The sequence below is a fragment of the Neodiprion lecontei genome, chromosome 7 (assembly GCF_021901455.1).
Source record: "Neodiprion lecontei isolate iyNeoLeco1 chromosome 7, iyNeoLeco1.1, whole genome shotgun sequence".
Taxonomy (NCBI): domain Eukaryota; kingdom Metazoa; phylum Arthropoda; class Insecta; order Hymenoptera; family Diprionidae; genus Neodiprion; species Neodiprion lecontei.
In genome coordinates, this window is record NC_060266.1 from 403493 (window position 1) to 423466 (window position 19974).

Genomic DNA, 19974 nt, shown 5'->3' on the forward strand with positions numbered 1-19974 from the left:
AGGTCACAGGTATGTGCATACATACACGTATGCGCTCGTGGGGAAATGCAGGTGTACGTACATATTACCTGTAAGAATGCGCGCACGCATATCAACCTTCAAGTCCGGGCGGTCGCTTTTGTTATCCGCCGATTAACGGTATGGACGATTTGATCTATACGCCTATAATTACCGCGAGGTGAATTTTTATTTATACCAATTCAAGTGGTTATGTACGGGTCTGTATAGCTAAGAAGGACACGTGTACCGCTTGTTTGTTGCCCAATTTGACGTGCGTACGATTTGATTCTGGATCGTCTGGTTGGAATTACCGAAAGAGAGCCAGCCAGCGTTTCGAATCAGTTCCAGCTTAGGTTTTCACTGCGCTTGTGTCTGCCTGGCAGAGTGTAGGGTGTCCATAATCAGAATGATGTGTGGTCAGTTGTATTCCGCGTTATGCGTGCATATGTACGCTGCGCATACACGCGGCACATAAACATATACAGTACAGTGTCTGGTGCACCGTATCAACGTGAGACGTCAATCGTCGTATTATGTTCAGTGTTTGTTTTTCTGCTCCAGGCACGGGCACGCGTCAAGGAAAAAAAACATACCTACCTACCTACCTACGTGCACATATTCAAACAAATCGATCGCCCGTATTTTCACGATAAAAAAACACACTGTCATCTAACCTACAACGCATGAGTAACGAAATTTTGAAAGCTCGCAACTAGAGCCTCATTCCCATGCCTCTCTGGGATTAATTAACATTTATTCAAAGACAAAATGTCTTGGCTGGGATGCCTCCCTTGGTCAGAGGGAATAAAGAAAAGGGCCTGCAGGTACTTGCTGCAGCGATATCTCGGACAATTTCTTGAAGAAAAACTAACGCTCGACCAACTCACTGTAGATCTATACAATGGGACTGGTCGCGTTACTGACGTCAAGCTCGATGTTCAGGTGAAATTTTTCTCTCTTTGTCCTTACCCTTTACCGTGAAACTCGAAATCTAATCTATTTAATTACTTGAGGCGATCTTAGTTAAATATCAATAAAACAATTTCAGGCTTTGAACGAGATGGGTGAACAGCAACATCTGCCTGTTGAGTTTATCGATGGTTTTGTAGAAGAGATGTCGGTCAGTATACCTTGGTCAGCGTTGCTGAGCGAAGCCAGCTATGTCGAAGTAACAGGACTTCGGCTCACGGTACAGCCGAGGCAAAGGGTTGACACCGGCACTTCTATGTTTGAGTCTATGTGGAGCTCCATGACTTCGAGCATGCAGCTTGCCCAGGAATGCCTGCAGCAGGACGTAGCGGGAGCAGAAAGTTCCCAGCCTCTTGAAGGACTTGAATTATTTGCGCAGGCAATTGACTCGAGTGAGAAAATTGGAAAGCTCTTCCCCTCATACGGAATACTTCGTTCTCAGCCTTTATACTTGACGTTTCTCACCTGTGCTCTGTCTATCCATTTGTTCATTTAGCTTCTGTTGATCTTTTTTTTCTTCAATTGCAGTATTAAGCCGAGTCAAAGTTAGATTTCTGGACACAGTCATCCGTATGGAACATGTACCGTTGGATTCGACCACTGGTGTTGCCGTACAAATGTGTGTAAAGAATTTAGAGTACTCCGATGAGGCGGGTTCCGACCCTGGCAACTCCACTCTCGATCCAAATCAAACATCCAAGGGCTATGTAGTGTCTGCGTTTGCAACAAAGAGATTTTACCTGGAAGGGGTTACCTTTCACACTGACGAGTTTCCCTCGCTCGCCAGAACGTTCTCCAGAAGCGTTATGATAGCAAGCAGAGGCTCTACCCCGGACTCAAAGGTAGTTCGATCTCTTAGTCGCTAACACATAGATCGTGATGCCGGTGATAATTCGTGCTCCTGTTTACCTAAGGTTGTAAGCGGTAATAAATGGTCATAAACCGTAAATGCGATGTTGGTGACAAAAAGCCATTTATATAAATTATAATTTTTTTATTTTTTTTCACCAACTACGATAAAAATAATGCAGATGTCCAAGAAAACGTTGCAATCATTGACTTGTAAACTTGAAAGCATATGATCGTATGTCGAGGAATATAAACTTGCTAATTGACCACGAATAAAAAAAAATAAATAAATAAATAAAAAAACCAATTCCATCCAGTTGGAAATCAAGTTAAAATTCTTTATTTTCCTAACAGAATTCTGATGGCCAATTTTCATCTGCACAAATATCTCCGACGCAAAACATGCAAACTCCGCCAGAAAAAAACATTATTAACAATTTAGGAGAATCTGATCCGATAATGTTTGCGAAGTTAGCTGGGAGGCAAGAGGTGCGACTTAAAATCAAGCAGGGGGAAGGAGTGTTGGGCCCCAAGGTAGCAATTGCTTAGAATTCAGAACCTATCGCAGTTTACTAACTATTGGTAAAAGCTTACGATTCTCTATTGCTTAGGTGGAACTGGAAGTGACACTTGGATCATTGACATCTTTTATTAGCCCTCGACAGCTACACGTTTTAATCGAGCTGGCACACGGGCTCGCCTCACCAGACCTGGAAGACACCAGCAATGTTGCTCCAAGGCCTTGTATGGAGAAACCTATGGCAGGTAGCGATTACAATCGTATTGAGCGTGAGCTGTTGCAGCAAATCCATCCTGTGCAAGGAGTCCGGACAAGTGTAAGAATTTAAACCTAGCTAATCGGATTTTCAAAAAACTGGTATAGTAAACAATTTGTCTAAACAAGGATTTGCGCCATACGCAAGGATGGTCAACAGCGTCGCTGGACGAATCTGACAATGAAGAAGAATTCTTACCGATGCGGCTACCCGGGATGCTGACAACTAGCGACTCTGTTACAAGCAATCACTCTAGTATGGATGGAAGTATATCAGCCAGCAGCGTCAGCTCCAAAAGCTCAGTGTCCAACATTCACAGAGCCAATAAGCCCAGGCAAAGCGTGGACAGTGACCCAACCGTCGAAATATTCCAGTTTCATGTTAGGCTTTCGTCAATTGCCGTCGTTTTACTGCATGAGGATATACTCACAACGTCTATCGAGGGATTGGGATTGACAAAAGCTAGTAGAAGACAAATGAAGAACGTGGCTGACGAATTTTTTACAAAACTAGGAATTTTTGCAGCAACTGGATATGGAAATAAGGATTTTGACAGAGCTTCAAAATTATTCGCAGAGGCCTGTTACCTCAGTCATATAAGGTATACATAAATTCTGTTTGCTTTTCGTTATATTTATTGACCGATGGGACCTCGTGATTGAGATATTGATTTTGCTGTTCTTCTATATTGCAGGCTGTTGGCGGCACCTCTTGTCATTGAAGCAAGCGAGAAAACCACAGCACAGGCCTCAACGACATCTGGCAGCGTTAGTTTAGCCACCTTGGAAATACTCGAATGTCTAATCGATTCCAATGGTCCGAATTCCAAGAAAACTGCAGCCGTCGAATATGTGGAGTTACTAGGGTTCCCAAAAGACAGCGCAGCAAACAATTACAGTTTTACCAATAAGACTGATTTCCGAGCACGATTCAAATACAGCGAAAAAGCTGTGAGACATGCTCAGTTTACCAAATTCGCACATCCACGCACAGAAATTGAGTAAGATTGACATCATCCATGTTGTACAAAATTCTTTAATAGCTGGTGTAACAACTAGTTTGTACTGAGCAAGAAGTCAGTACCGATAACATTGAACCTTTTCAGCATTCAATTGGAAGAATGTAGAAGCGAATTGGATATTACAATAGTGGATAGGATATCAGCAGTTCTGAATCCACATCCAATATGCACCTCTACGCACCCTGTCACAGCCTCAAGAGATGCTGTTGTGAGAATTTATTATGATATTTTACCAACCATTAACAATACTTACGATGCATACATATCGATCGTGTATATCAAAAATTTTCAATCAACCACCACCTAATACATTATTCATTTGCAACACCATTGCACCTGTATCGTTACATTTCCAGAATCAGCAAGCGTTGTTCTATCAAGCGGTAGAGAGTCCATCCTTACCAGACTCAAAAGTTGATGTGAAGATCTCTTCACCAATCTGCATGATCAAACTCAGGTATGACCAATTTACTCGAATGTTGTAACATATAATGTGTAAAGGTGTACAAGAACTGGCAGAATGATCACAAAGAGAAATAAGAAAAAGATCATATTTTGTAATTGTCTCTGTAGGTTTCCAGTACCAGATTTACGACCTCTACACGATATGAATCGGACACCCTGGTGGAAACGATCAGTTCGACCAGATTTCGTGACGCTGGAGTTGACGGATGCTCAAGTTCATTCCTGCATGGAAAGTCGCAATCATTGCCAGGCTCGGCATGAGATTCAGTGTCGCCAAATACTGCTTACTTACATAGAAGTTGATGCCAATGTCGCAGTAGAAATTGGGAGGGCATCTACCGATGAGAAAGCTAACAGTTCATTGCCCCAAGGTGGTGAGGGTTTTGGATGGCCAAGGATGGTCATTAGCGTGTACCCGAAGCATTTGGGGGGACTCTTGGAAGATAGCTCAGAAGGGGAGCAAGAGCCGAGCTTAGATGACACATTGGAAAACACAATTAAGCATCAGCCCTCACCATTTAGTTCGAAACGAGTTGTCCACGAGTCAGACACACCTCATTCGAAACCTCAAGCTCACAGTGACAAAAATACTTCTCCAGATCACAGGTTTGTAGTAGATTATTATGTATACCTTCTTGAAGCTTGCAGCTAGATATACGAACAGAGGACAGAAAGAAGTGCGTACATATGAGTAACGGGATAACAAGAAAGGAAAATTGGGGAGCGAGAGCAAGGGGGAATACCTTATTACAATTCACAGTATTATGTCAGTGTATATTGTCAACGTTTACATTTTCCAAATAATTAAACTTTCTTTACCTGACCGGAATTTTCGACTAATTTCATCTTCAATCAACCTCCTGGTCACGAATTTCTTCACAAATATATTGTCAACTTTGGTGTGTGAAATAATTGACAGAGAAGGAGAGGAGCTAGTGATACCCGGGAATCGACAGGAGATGCTCGATTTCATTGAGGATGGAACGCGCGGATCTAGAATACAGCTGGAAATAAGTTTGCCGTGTGCCTCGGTCCAAATACCTTCCAAACATTTGTACGAATTGCTTTATAATCGATTTAATGCCGATCTTTTTCTCTGGGAACCTTCTGCGCCAAGGCCGAAAACTACAACACACGCCGAATCACATGTTGGATTAGATTTGGCGTCGACGCTCCTGCAAGAGTCTATATATCCCAGGTGATGCCTAATTTCCGATGGATAAAATGAAACCGAATGAATTAGATAAGTTGCCAAATTTCTATTTCTGTGGAAATGATTATTTTTGTCGATCTTCACAAATTTTCAGATTTAGCATGTGCAAGAGCGGAATTCAATATGATTCAGAGTCCGACTCGGACGAGGACGGTATCTATCGTTCGGCAGCTGAAAGAAGTTGCAGACAAAATGAAAAAAAAATATTTCGTACCGGACAAAGTACCGTGGCACTGTCTCTGACTATAAACCAAGGGCTTGTAAGCATGTTTCCACCCGTACGGGATTCGTCTCACAACGTTATTCCTGGGCAGCAGGGCGAGTTGATCTTACGGTTGGAAGATGCTCTTTTATTTTCAATCAGCGCGTACAAAGGAAATAATAATTTGGGCTATGTCTGTGCAATGTTGAGAACTGTTTCCTTGAGTCATTGCGGTTTAATAACTTCGCCATCCCAGGCACCTCCACTACGAAGTATGAACAGTATAATACCCAGGCATTGTCAGCCAACCTTATATCACAGTGAACGAGGGGCAAACGTAACTGTGAATTCTACCGAAAAAGATATGCTGAGTGTCGCTGTGAGAATACAATCGTCGCATCAGACTCATAGAATTAAGGTAACTGTCGGGCAAACTAAGCTAACAAATGGATGCATATTAATTTTGACCTACAGTAATTATACTTAACTGCCTTCATAGCTCCTGCTTGTAATTGAAATGAAACCTTTCTTCTGTCTATAAGAAATTCATCGCTAAATTTTATCTCTTGCTATTTATATTGTAGACCTTTCGAGTAGCAGTAGGAATAAGAAATGCGACATTGAGACACAGAATGAGTTCAACACAGGCATCTTGGTTCACTCAATTGACAGACTGTTTGGATGTAGCTGATCACCCAGTTGCTGGTTATTCGCCACCTGGAGTACTCACTGAATTACATTTACACCTTTGGGATTGTGCAGTCGATTATAGGTATGTATGAACAACATGAAATTGCTGTTGATCAGAATGTTCTTTTCTCAAATTCAGACGTATTGTCAGATATGCAATTTGTGTGTACAACAACTGGATGCTTTACAGGCCCATAAATCTGCAGCTGCGATCAATGGTTACGCTAGGAAGTTTTAGTGTATCCAGTAATATTGCAGCACAGACAAACACATCAACGCTTCGATTTATAGCCGAGGATGTGGCTCTTTTCATATCTGAAAAACTTGGTAACGGCGTGGAACTAAGAAAAGACTATGTATGCGTTATGGATCTAGGGTTGTTTGAATTGTCATTGAGGTTGAATGAGAAAATGTGCGGAGGTGCGCCAAGGATTGATTTGAGGGCAAGTAACAACGTCTTGCACGTGCGCACTTGTTCGGATTCCGGGCGTGCCTTGATGCAATTGCTAACGTACTTTGCTAGCGACGGAGATCTTCTACAATGTTCCAAAAGTTCCGACAGTATTGCTGTTCCAACCTCAGGTGACGACGAAAGCCTACTAGGGCAAGATAGTTTGAATGTTCTCAGCAAGAGTCAAGAGGAACGTGTCAATAGTTTGATGGTAGATGCTATGGAGGACACTGTTAAAGGTATGCACAATATACATACACACGTGGCATTTTGAAAAAAAGTCTTACAAAATCACGACAGTTTTTACACACATCATAGTTTCCTTGATTTTAATTCGAAATTGAGGCAAAATAAAATTTACAACAGGTACTCTAAGTAACAACGACGGAATGTCATCGTCAAGTCAAAGTCAAGCTCACATATTTTTTTTTCCTGGAGAATCGCACCCGACATTACACAGCCAGGCAGAAACGGAGATTGAAAAAACTTGTGATGGGAAAAAAGTTGATGGTAATACTAGTAAACCCGATTATCCAGATGATGACTTTTGCATTTTGGGAGAAGAGGCAGGAGCTGGAATAATGCCCAGGCACGGGGTTCCCGAAATTCGTTGGTTATGCGAGGAACCGATACGCATTGTAGACAATCACTTTTCAATACCACTTGGAAAGACGGATCTTTTGAAGGCTCCAAAACATTTCCCTCCTGCTATTTTGAGATATACACTCTGCGAGATGACACTGATTTGGCACATGTTTGGAGGCAAGGACTTTGGCAGTGTAGAAACTTTGACCAAGAAACACGTTACTATAGACGATAATCCGCACCGTAATGAAAATTCACCTCTAGGAAGGTAAATCGATTGCTTTGTATCATTAATTCTGATATTCGTGTAGGCGATTTTCCATTATCGCGAATCATGATAACCGTGAAACATGTGATGATGGTAATAATAATAAGGAACAGCAGTGGAACATAAGGAACGCGTTTCATTGATTTTCATTTTTGTAGAAGCCGCTCTGTTGTCAGCGGGATCGGGGTGATCGGTTTCAGCAAATCTGCACCGAACGAAGTGCGCTTTGGAAGTGTGCCCAACTCGCCTAGAGCAAAAATGAGGGAATCTTTCTCCGATTGGCAGTCAATTGGAGGTCCCGGAAGACAAGGCGATGTTCTCATGGAACTGCAATTGAACAAGGTTCGATTTCAGCACGAAGTTTACCCAGATAGTACACCCGAGGCTTCAAGACAAGTTTTACTGGTGAATGAAATCGAAATACGGGATCGCCTGGAATCGTCGCACATAAACAAGTTCCTTTATCAGTACAGCAGCGAGGCACGGCCTAGACAGTCTCATGCAAACATGTTTGCCATGAAAGCTGTTCATGTACGCCCTGACCCAAAGTTGACAGTACAGGAATGTTGCCTAAAGTTGAGCCTGCTCCCATTGAGATTGAACATTGACCAGGATAGCTTGTTGTTTTTGATTAATTTCTTCACCGAACTCGGAGAAGACTCGAAGGAACAACCCGCCCAAGGAAGTGGCAGATGTAGTACCCCGACTTCCACCCAATCCTCACCAAATTCTAAACACAGTACACCTACGCATCATCCACCAGTAATGAGTGTCAACGAATCGTCATCGACGTCTTTTTCATCCACATCCGATGGCCTACTGACTGGTTGTGTATCATCCCAAGGAAGCATTGTTGACCAAAACTTACTGATACTTCTTGAGGACGAATTACAGATACGGGAGAGTAAGTCGGAGGCAAAGTCTAGTGGCGATGTACACGAGGACACTCAACCAATCTACTTTAGGTGAGTGGTTAAGAATTGTATTATTTTCTCGATTTTTGAGGACTTGATTGGAGATTTTTAGATAGATCAACATAATGTAGTTGGCAAATATTTTAATATTGTTTGATATTGATATTCATGCAGAAGCGTTATATTCGCCCCCGAAGTTCTGGTCAGGTTGGATTATCAGGGTAAACGCGTGGACCTTACACATGGTCCACTCGCCGGCCTTCTAATGGGTCTCGCCCAATTGAATTGTTCAGAACTAAGACTTAAAAGATTGACCCATCGTCACGGCCTTTTAGGCTTTGACAAATTAGTTGCTTTCATGCTGTCCGAATGGTTGCAAGACATAAAGAAGAACCAGCTACCTAGTTTGTTAGGTGGAGTTGGACCGATGCACTCACTGGTACAACTATGTGAGTACAACAGCATCTGACAACCTACCTTCTCGTAGTTTGTCATTTCGTCATCTTTGTAAATGTATATAAATACTCGAATGAACCCATGATTTAGATGACTTTAATGAATGATTATCTATTTTCAGTCCAAGGCATACGTGACCTATTCTGGATGCCAATTGAACAATACCAGAAAGATGGTAGAATTGTACGAGGATTACAACGTGGCGCTAATAGTTTTACTACGTCAACGGCGATGGCAGCTTTGGAACTTACGTCAAGATTGGTAAACGCGATACAAAGTACAGCGGAGACAGCTTATGACATGGTCAGTCCAGGGCCGAGTGTCAGGCGAAAAAATAAAGGGGAAAAGGGGCGCAGAAAACGATACAATCAGCCACTGGATATTCGAGAGGGAATGGCTAATGCTTATACACTCGTCAAGGAGGTAACAACAACATAAACAAAAGAGGATCTCTCGGTCCGAGTCATTTGCGCTCGAACAGTGTTCAACGAAAAAGTACTCGAATAAAAATCGGACGTTATTAGGGTACTGACATTTCTGCGCAGCTAATGAAAAAAAATTACTTACGAGCACTGTGCGGTCAGGACGTTATTGACAGTATATCCGAATCACTTAAACTCTTGCGAAATTTTATACCTATTTGTGAGCATAAAAAAACGAGAATGATTCAATTTACCTACTTAATCAGGAGTAACTGAACTATGCGCATCGCTTCACAGTTATTATAATTGCAAATAGAACTACAGTGGTAATATATTCATCCAGTTTTGTATGAGTGCAAATCTTTGTCATACGGTTATCGTGCGATTCACATTAGAGAAAAAGATGGAAACCGCCCTAGGGTGATTACTTAAGCTAAATCCAACTTACAATGACTATGAACATGAGGTGCAGAGTCAATTTGGCAGGCTCACTTAAAGAGATCCTCACCGACGTATTCTCGTTCGGTTGAATCGGGTTTTGATCCTTGGAAATGTCTTTGTTATGTCTTGCAGGGTCTGGGCGAAACTGCAAATCAATTGGTACGTGTGGCAAGTGAGGAACATGAGCAAAAAGGAGTTTCCGGCGCAGTAGGAGGTGTACTGAGGCAAATACCGCCTACTGTCGTGAAACCGATCATTCTTGCAAGCGAAGCGACAAGTAATGTCCTTGGTGGCATGCGATCGCAATTAGTACCGGATGCCAGAAGAGAAGCTGCTCAAAAGTGGAGACAGGATCCAAGAGATACCAACTGAAACAGAAGAAAATACATCCTGGCGATTCCATAAAATAACTTGTGTTTGACTACTCTGCTGTGTCTCCCCATTACGTGTATTGAAACAGATTTATTGTCAGAGTTTTTAACGAATTATGTTATACGTAACACTGGTGAATTTGGGTGGTACACACATAATTTATGAATCGGCAAGTGGATAAAGTGAAAACGTCATGGAGGAATCAACAGACTTGTTGTAAAGGAGCATACGACGTCCAATTAAATAAGAGTTCTACGGTTACTTCCAATTCCGAGGTAATTCCTATGCCATCGTAATTTCATTAATTCGTTGTACACGTGCAATTTGCTAGTACCTCTATGAATATGCTAATTATAACATTACAACTAATATAATTAATAACAGATAAAAATATTTGGAACTAATAATTTGAACAACAAACATCCGTATGCCTGTATCCGTTATGCGATATAAAAAAAAATAATGATAATAATCATAATAATTATTATTATTATTATTTACTTCTAGTATACCCATGTATGTACTTTCGTTCACCACTGAAATGTGTATGTTTTATACCGATGACATATTGTATAGTATGTATTAAAAAATATTTGTAATAATAAAACAAATCAAATAATACAGTCATTATATATAAATTTGAAAACGTAAATGAAGCGAGAAAGCTGATTTTCATATATTGTGTAGGCGGGGCTTAGAAATGCGTTAACTTCTGTTTTTTTGCAATAACTCGTCTCTCCGTCATGATACGAGAATTGCGATTATATACTTTTTTGTTGCTTTTTTGACGCTCTACAATTTGAGTTATATGAATTTTTCACTTACCGTCGATCGTTGTTGAGATATCCAACGAGGAGGTAAAAAATACGAGTTTGAAACTTGTTCTTTGCTGTTTTCTCCTTTCTCGTGATACATATCGAAAAAATGTCTATTATCAAACTTGTAGAGAATTCTAACACCTGAATCCAATTCTTTTTATTTTTTCTTCAGATAAAAATTACGACATGTAGCGCGCCGTAAAGTTAGCTAGTCCGCGCGAAGTTTGGATTTCGCAGTTCGCGGTTGCATCAGATACGTTATAGTGGATTCACGGCTCTAGATAAAATTAATAAAGTATAATACAAACAAATAGAACAGCAAAATTGTGAGTCACACGTATAAAATTTATCGTTGAAAATACATGGTTTTGTGTTTCAGAAAACGAAGATTAACAATGGTCCGTTTTTAATATTTATATTTTGTCAGTAAAATGTCTTTTGCAAATAAAACAATCACCCTTTTGAAAAAAGTTTTTGAAACGCGTAATATAACTCTCGTGACCGTGCGCAAAATTGACGTAAAGGCCGAATCGACCATTATTGACCCAACCTATACATATAAGGCATTTTGTAACGACTGATAGTGCAACAATTGAGCTACTCGGACTCGCGCTCGCACAGATCGTGGCGCACATGTAGGCGTGGGGCACGCTGTGGTCGACTTGACGGTGCGCTACAAGTCGTAATTTTTGTCTAAAGAAAAAATAAAATAAAAAACGGGATTCAAGTATTAGAATTCTCTACAAGTTTGATAATAGACATTTTTTCAATATGTATCACGAGAAAGGAGAAAACAGCAAAAAATTCGTATTATTTACATCCGCGTTCGATATCTCAACAACAATCAATGGTAGATGAAAGATTCATATAACCTAAATTGCAGAGCGTCAAAAAAGCAACAAACAAGTCTAACCCTTTTTTCAAGATGGCGGAGAAAGCTCATACGAAATGTTGGTCGACAGTTTCACGTTAAGCTTTTCTAAGCCCCCCCTACACGATGTATGAAAATCAGCTTTCTCGGTTCATTTGCATTTATTTGCTTTTTTTCGGATATAACGACCGTATTAAAACGTTACTACGGGCTCTGGGTGACTAATTGTCGGACACCACGATTCCCATGTATTCCCCAACATATCTACACGCAAATCCCACGCGAACCTGCCTACAGTTGCTATGACCACCATACCGAATGTTTACATCGCTACTGTTCCTCGTTGTACTTCGTCGTCTTGGATAGGTATACGTAGCCAGTGCATAATACGGAATAAAAATAAAAGTCAAATATTGGTAAAAAGGAAATGTTCGGTACGATTTCGGACCACAGAAGCACAGCGAAGGCGTTCAATTTCGATATGGAATCAAAGAGTCAGGTGAAATTTGACCAAGGTGCCGTATCGGAGACATTCCTGAAGAAATCAACCAGGCGGTCGACGTTCGCTGTACCTGGAATTTTGGCAATTGACGGAGATCACGAATATGACGAAGACGAATCTGAGGGTGATGGGGAAAACAAGACTCGTCAGGAATCTGAGTACGCGGGACCGTTTGAAATTAGTGCCGCAATTTTGAAACAAATACAACAAGAATTGTGCCTCATACAACTCAGCTGGCCAGAGATAAAGTATATCGACATAGAGGAAAAATTTCTACCTTCAAGTTACAACAACAACAGCGACAAAGAAAAGCTTTTGCTGTGGTATGCTGAAAATTTTCGAAAACAATATCACACCATATACGCGGATAGAAAACCGTTGCTCTTCGCACGCGACAACGAATGTGGGATACACGTAGGTTACAGTTGATCTTCCATTTTAGTGTTTAATTGATTGATTAATTATGTTTCTCCCGACTGCGGTCATGATTACGCGTCCATTATTAAACCTACATTAATGCCGGTGATGAACGGGGATTTGGACGGGAAAATAGTAAACGTAACAGATGGAGCCCGCTTCGACATACGTAGATTGCATTTCGATTTCTTTTATTTAAATACTTTCGACGTCAAGTCATACAAACGTGTTTTTTCATATAAAGTTAAAACGAAACATAAATAGAGATATTATTATACATAAAGGTATACATAGTGTAACAAGGAATGTCATCTCAGGACAGCTTTAAGTTTCATTAACTCTATAATAACATTATATCTAACATACTGATCCAAATTATATAATTCGATCTATGGACGAAAGATATAACATCAGTTTTGATGCTTCATTTTTTTCTACATTCTAAATGATAAAAATAAATTTCGCTATGTATTTATTATCTTACTTATTATAAAGTACAGACTACTGTATTATAATATATATCACGCATAATTTTTTTACCTTAATCCTAAAGAACTTAGTCACTGCAGTCTTATGTACAGGCTGCGAAACGGCAGCTTTTTGGTTTTAACGAAAACTCTGTATATGCATATGTACACATATACATACATACAGTTTCCGAGATAATTATCGACAAGGGATTTCGGAGTTGGAGTCGAATTTACTTTCATGTATAAAAACATTTGAACATCTTTCGATGAGAATAAACTCGTAGCGAAGTTAAAGAGACACACGACTGTCCTTGATCCGAGTAAAGAAGAAGGATCAGGCATATATAACTGGCTGCAGAAATGTTGGGACATACACCGAATCTCCGCAAGATCGATCGTTCTTCATGGCTCGTACAGAATTCGGAATGGTCAGTGTCAACATCTCGTTGTATGGGGCAAGGGCCCCGCGTAAGCTGCGCTCTTTCTCTCTCTCTCTCTCTCTCTCGAACTAGACTTGAAATAATATCTGTCGTTGTGTTTACATGCTCGGAGTTACGAGCATGGCACCCCGTTCGAGCGGTGAAAAATGATTGATCCTGCATTTCACGCGACTTATTTTCTGGCGATACGCAATATATACATTTGTTCCGTCCAATTTGTCGACAGAAGTTTGTCTCGTCGTCGATCAGGCCGAGTAGTCTGCCGTATCCGGAATTGTCTACATGGCAGGGATGCGCAAAATTTGTCAGCGACTACCTGACGTACGAACCACCAAGAAATCCGATTCTCATGGTAAGTTCTTGGCTCGATTTCTGCCTACCAGCTTCAGTTAATGTCCGTATCAATCCTAGCCTATTCATAGATCTCCGCAAGTAGTCGGGTATTGATGAAAAATGATAAACTACTGGGAATATGTGAACAATTGTCACTGTGATCGCATGCACGACGTATCTATATTCATTGTAATTATTTTCCGACTACCGGAGCGAGGTAATAATTAGGTACATACATATCTAAGCGTCTATGCCTACACGGTAACGATTAATGACGTATAGGAATAAAATTTTAGCAATGTTTAAAGTTAGTCACGACTATATTCTGATTTTGGTATTACTTCCATGTCTCAGTGATACAGCTTATGTACAGTGGAGTGAGTGCCTTCCCCTCCTCCCCGATGTCGTTATCACGTCCGTGTCAGCTCTCCAGTTTCACCGATTTAAGGCAATAAAATAATTTTCTCGACGTCTCACGAACAATCAGTCCTCTATTAGGTTGATAATTCCAAAAATACGAATCACTCACCATCTCTCCAATATTACATGCAGGTTCCCTATGCCTACGACGATATGCAAACTATATTAAATTCATTTTCTCCTTCGTTTCAACGCGGACCTTGGTTTACTGCACATTTTTAAATTGTTTAATAAATATCTAAACTGCATGATTTGCATTTGTGATACACACGGTTCCGAGCACCCTTCCAGCCACGCGAGGAACCTCTCACCGTGGCCGATGGCTTCTTCCATCGGCAGCTGTGCATCGTCGGTTTCGCCGTTGGGTTGTTGAACTTGGGAGTTTTGCGTCAGGTTCTCTTCACCGTCCCCATCCTCGGTTGCGCTGGTGTTGTTACCGCTGCTGGTGGCGTTGTTTAAAAAAATTAAATCGAGCAGGCCCTTCGTCTCGGCGGGTGAATTAGCAACGGCCCCCGGTATAAGAGCGGTATGTGGGTATCCGTAATGCTTGTACCATTTCCAGAACCATGAACCGGCAAATTCCTGACTACCGACAGGATTAAATACCAGCGACTGTTGGCCGAGTAGTTGCTGCTGTTGCTTCAGCCATTCCCACAGAGCCTCGTCCACGTTCTTGGCCGGCGCAGCTGCGCCCCCGTTTCCGCCGTTACTGATCGCGGAATCGCCCGCGTTCTTCACCTCATCGGGATTCTCGCAATCGTCGTCAGTCTTGCGAGGCGATGCCGGTGCCGGAGCGAACGGCGCCTCGGCCGCTGGTGGCATGCTGTTCCCCGATCCAGATTTGCCGACCGTGTGTAACTGGCTCGGCGCCGCCGCGGACGAGCTATGCCGTTTCTTGTTTATCAGGGCACTCCTCGTGTACTGAAGTCCATTCTCGACGAGCCCTACCACGGTGCTGTTTTGCATCCCTCCGCTGCACGGTACTTGGAGCAAATTTTTACCGATCGCACCGGTCGCCGTTGAAAGAAGACCGAGCTGCCGAAGTAACATGGGTCCGCTGACGTCGGGTCTAATGGCAGCTAAGCCCGCCATCAGGGCGGCGTAGCCGATCTTTGATTGTGCGCCGTTTAGTTTGCCGACGTCCAGCTGTTCCATCAGCGAAGCACCGTCAGTCTCATTTTTCTTTCTCTTGGCGCTGCATCCTTCGTCCTCGCTGTTACCGGGCACCGAGGAATTTGTCACGTTGACAGAAGTAGAGGCCGGGGAATGAGCGTCGCTGTCCGGTGTGCACGAGTTACGTGCCATTCCCCTAATTTTGTGCTCAGACTTGCACCATCCTCGCAGCGTCGACTCAGGTACACCGATGTCGCGAGCCACCGATGCCTTGCTCTCGCCATCGTGGACCCTCTGTATCGCCTCCATTTTTTCCGAGGGTGACAACGCTCGCATGGGGCGTTTACCCGGTCTTACGGCCGAGTCACCCCTCATCCTAATCCCGGCCGTTGTTACAGCGTTTATCGTCCGTTGGTGAACGGTCCTCGAGGACCGCACGGTTCACGTTCGGCGGTCAAGAAGACCTTGTCAATCCCGATTATCTTCGATACGAGGTCCCCGGATGTCTTTCGAAGAAATTTCCAGGCGATGCTCTAGCTGACAAAAGAAAATTCATTCACGTCGCGTGATTCCTGGATTTGCAAAACTGCGAACGAACGTATCTCGACGAAATTACAGCTGGTGAGAGCGCGAGAACGAGTGTTGAAGTAGCGTGACGTACGTCGGCTAGCACATGCGCCGAATGTAATAAAGAACTTTTTATGAATGAAACAACTTCTGCTCCCCTCCTTTGCTCCGATCCACCTGGTCGTAAACCACCACGCTCTGGTTCGACCAATCCGCGGTGCAGGCGGGAAATGTATGTACTATTACGACACGGCGACACGACTACAACCGATACCACGAGGCGGCGACCCCTGCAGTCACTGTGTCATATATCCTATCGGACTATACGTTGTTTACGGGACGTTCCGAAATTGTTTGTTATTATCACCTTGGCTCGACTTGGCCAACGAGAAACTTCGTTTGTCAGATTATCATCCGTATCCTTTTCGCCGGCTATATTTCGAAACGCGAGTAACAGTTTTTTTGAATTCTTTTTATTTTTTTTTTTTTATTTACTTTTTATTATTACAAATTCACGATGAAAATTACATAAACGCTGCACTCTCACAAATCAACGTTCACACAAGCACTCTTATTGTCGTTATAGTTTGTTTTTTTTTATAAAAGGATTCGGTGAAATTTGTTTTCCGTTTAGAATTCGACGATGTATTATCGATCATCGATCACCAAGCACCTTTGAAAGCGGAGCTATAACGCGTCACTTTATTTCAAACGAGTGCAGCAGAGACGCGGTTTGTATAAAATACGCACGAACCGCGGACACGCGTCGATTACCCTCGGGATGCCGGTAGCCCCACGTTGTTCGAGTACGTAGTGTACAGGAACTCTGAACTCGCGGCCGTCTTCGGTATCTGAACCTTGTTCGTTGCGTTGTCACGATCGAATGGATATGTATGTGTATTTATTATACAGCAGTGGCGTCGTTTCACTAAGAACTCGGACAGCGAGCGGAGGACGGAAATCAGCCCTATCGCGGTGGTTCGCGACGCACGACTGTGGGCTCAGCGGCTGTGTGGACGCTGGACGGTCGTGGGCTCACGACGCCGACAACCTCCCTACCTCCGTCCCTCCAATCAACCCTCACGGTCTACTCCCCCTACTCCGGCGACCCCGTCGCGAGTTCGCATCGCGGTGCGGCTAAGGGCAAAGGGGCGCCAAGGGATTGGCGGGGGACGCGACGGGAACGACGACGACGCTAAGGTAGCGAGTGGGAGCGAGAGAGAGGGAGGGAGAGAGAGAGCGTGGTAAACGGGCTGTTTCACTCGCCAGGGACGGCGGGAGCGGCGGCGACGGTATATCGGCCCTCGCATGGCCTGCAGCTGTCTCCTAACGTCCCCCCCCCCCCTCACCGTCCGCTCGGTATAACCCTCGGAGGCTCGCCGCCCTGCCATTCGCTTCGTCCCTTCCCCGGCCCGATCTTCTCCCTTCGCTGCGTTCCTTCCCTCCTCATCCCTCTGCCGTTGCCGCCCTGGCCACCCCGTTGCCTCTATGTAATGTACTAGGTACCGACCAGAACCCACCCCGGTGTAAATACATAAAGGCAGAAGCGGCGACCGACCGCGGCGCGGCGGGTTCCAGCCTCGCGAGAAAACCCTCACGGCTTCTACGCGGCGACTACGCGACGACGATCACCACGGGGACGCTGCTTCGGAGCTGCTGAGGATTCGCCACGCGAATCTACATCCACGTTTGCATGTATATTTATACATTTTCAGCTACACGTCCTGTACACGGATACGGGTTTTACTTCGCGTGATCATCTACACGTCCACGCCATCCACGTGCGCTTTACCTTCAACGGTGCAACGCTGCACGTAAATATACACGCGTACCTGCGTAAACCACCCACACCTCGCGTCTACGTCTGTGCGTACCCGAATTTACGACAAGTAAAGGAATTGTCATTATTATACGCGTAAAAACACGCGTGCGTCACACATGTTGCCGTACGAACGATGCGACAAGCAACAGTCGTCGAGAAATCGTTGCCGAAATAACGCGTACCTGTATCTTATACACGTAGCCGTGTGTTACGAATCTAGGAATTGGATAATAGGTCAGATACGTGACACCTCTAATAGTCAAGACACTTACGATTAGCCTTTACATGGTAGCCCGTACCAGACCTGTGTATTTATACACCAATCAGCGCCGCCAAACTTGGGTACTTGTCAAAACTTGGGTGGTGATCTCGTGCACTGTACGTTGCACCAACTTAGTTTACATTACCAGCGAATTCTACGCAACTAGCGTGCATACCTATATGCACATATATATTCGTAGTTAGAGAGTATAGCAATGCGTATACCGACCTGAACAAATTACCTGCTCCGGGAGGAACGGTAGCAGCATCAACCGTGTACCCGCAATGAATATGTGCGTTCAAACGATGATTTCACCGTGCGATGCGATATCACGTTGGATCGCGAAGGGTTGAACATGTGATTGTTTCGCACCGTAGGTCCATGCGTATACGCACTCGTAACCGAAAGCTACAATGTCGTTCGATTTGTGTAAATTATGGCGGAGTCGTAGAATGTTCTTCGTGCGTAGTCTGTACAATGTACGTTTGAAATTTTTCAACGCTCAGCGCTGCTCGGAAGAGATCGTTAGATCAGGTAGTGTGGATTTTCCCAGAAAAGGAAGAAGGTTTACGTATTACTTCCGAGCATCGTCGCGGATATCGTGCACGTGCGTGGGTGGATATACACTGGTATAACACCTGCGCGCACGTACGTACAGGTATGTACCCACGTAGGCCGGTGGCTGAAAAATAAGGAAAACCGGGAGCGTAGCTTTATAAGCGGGAAAAACACGGCGAAGCCTTCGGACCAGAGGATGGCGCGGCGGGGAGCGGACCGTTATTTAGCTGGTCGCGCGGCGTCCCTCGCGACCCAACTCACCCTTGGGCCTTCATCCCTCCGACCCTCCTCCTCTAACCCCCTAGACTTCCACCCTTACCACCCTGCCACCCTCCGGCCCCTCGTACCGCGTCTCACGGTCGGTCTCGTCCTCCTTTGTCGCGCGGATACGAACCTCTACCGCCGCCACCACCACCCCTGCCGACGCCATCGCCATCGCCATTGCCAACCCTTGGAGCGTGCAACGCAGTTTCTGCTTTCGTGGAAAATTTGGCTCCCAAGGCCCTGTAAGCGTACGGCGCCGTAGCGTCGCTTTCCTGACCACCTCGTGTTCGAGAAATTTTTGGGATAATTAAACGGCATACGCGGGCAAGCGAACGGTTTCCGATAATAGGTTCGCTCGATTAGGCGAAGGAAAAAAAAAATACTAACGTACTATGACGATACGGCTATTTTTTCAACTTTCCCAATTCAGAACCATAAACGCGACGAAGGTAAGTAAGTATAGCTCCTCTAGTCTACATTGTACACTATACGCGTATACGCGTTCCTGTAGGATACATTGTAGAAAATTGCTTCTCTTCAACGAAGCGTATGCCTGATCGTATTATCGACTATATAACTTGATTTCGCCGTCGACTGATTGTGACTGACAAAATTTTGGCATCGATATAACCCATCACTTCGCTCCGGACAGTGTTTGCATATCACACCTTTGGACAGTTACACCGATATCCGGTTGATTTTAAATTAATGGATCCTACGTGTATTTAGATCTGCGAATAAAATTTGCATACACGTCGCGATTCTATCGCTGTCGAATTTCTCGCATGAAAATGCGTTTCATTTCAACAGTATGTAACATGGTACGTGTGGGTGCGGGCATTAAATACGAGCATCTGCGCGATTGTGTTCGTAAAGTGGCGAGGATCCGTCAATTTCTCATGTTATTCTTTACACTAGTGCTACGCTATTGTACGGAACGGACGTAATGACGATACGTAGTTGCGGATTCGAATATTTGCGTTAATGGATTGTCAAAGACTGCAGGCTTTCGATATCTCGCCG

At 43.7% G+C, this 19974-nt stretch overlaps 3 protein-coding genes across 4 annotated transcripts; 2 read left to right on the forward strand and 1 right to left on the reverse strand.

Annotated features, from left to right (window-relative positions):
• Nucleotides 1–15: 15 nt before the first annotated feature.
• Nucleotides 16–10713, forward strand: LOC107216876 (autophagy-related protein 2 homolog B). Of its 2 annotated transcripts, XM_046745152.1 has the most exons (20): nucleotides 16–138; nucleotides 562–942; nucleotides 1049–1361; nucleotides 1498–1811; nucleotides 2173–2352; nucleotides 2430–2654; nucleotides 2723–3195; nucleotides 3289–3594; nucleotides 3700–3823; nucleotides 3972–4072; nucleotides 4189–4686; nucleotides 5000–5278; nucleotides 5388–5913; nucleotides 6080–6267; nucleotides 6376–6875; nucleotides 7003–7489; nucleotides 7648–8454; nucleotides 8578–8852; nucleotides 8981–9282; nucleotides 9855–10713. In XM_046745152.1, the coding sequence occupies exons 2-20, from the start codon at nucleotides 769–771 to the stop codon at nucleotides 10092–10094; spliced, it is 6312 nt and encodes a 2103-aa protein (XP_046601108.1). In that variant the 5' UTR covers nucleotides 16–138; nucleotides 562–768; the 3' UTR covers nucleotides 10095–10713. The 2 variants fall into 2 exon arrangements, with proteins under 2 accessions (XP_046601108.1, XP_015509682.1); XM_015654196.2 differs by having other exon boundaries at nucleotides 118–942.
• Nucleotides 10714–12122: 1409 nt separating this feature from the next.
• On the forward strand, nucleotides 12123–14051 carry LOC107216871 (dynein regulatory complex subunit 7-like). The gene is made up of 2 exons (XM_015654189.2): nucleotides 12123–12699; nucleotides 13839–14051. Exons 1-2 carry the CDS (start codon nucleotides 12211–12213, stop codon nucleotides 14046–14048), a joined length of 699 nt encoding a protein of 232 aa, XP_015509675.2. The 5' UTR covers nucleotides 12123–12210; the 3' UTR covers nucleotides 14049–14051.
• On the reverse strand, nucleotides 13960–17082 carry LOC107216870 (protein distal antenna). Its single transcript, XM_015654188.2, has one exon. It carries the CDS (start codon nucleotides 15851–15853, stop codon nucleotides 14537–14539), a length of 1317 nt encoding a protein of 438 aa, XP_015509674.2. The 5' UTR covers nucleotides 15854–17082; the 3' UTR covers nucleotides 13960–14536.
• Between the last annotated feature and the right edge of the window lie 2892 nt (nucleotides 17083–19974).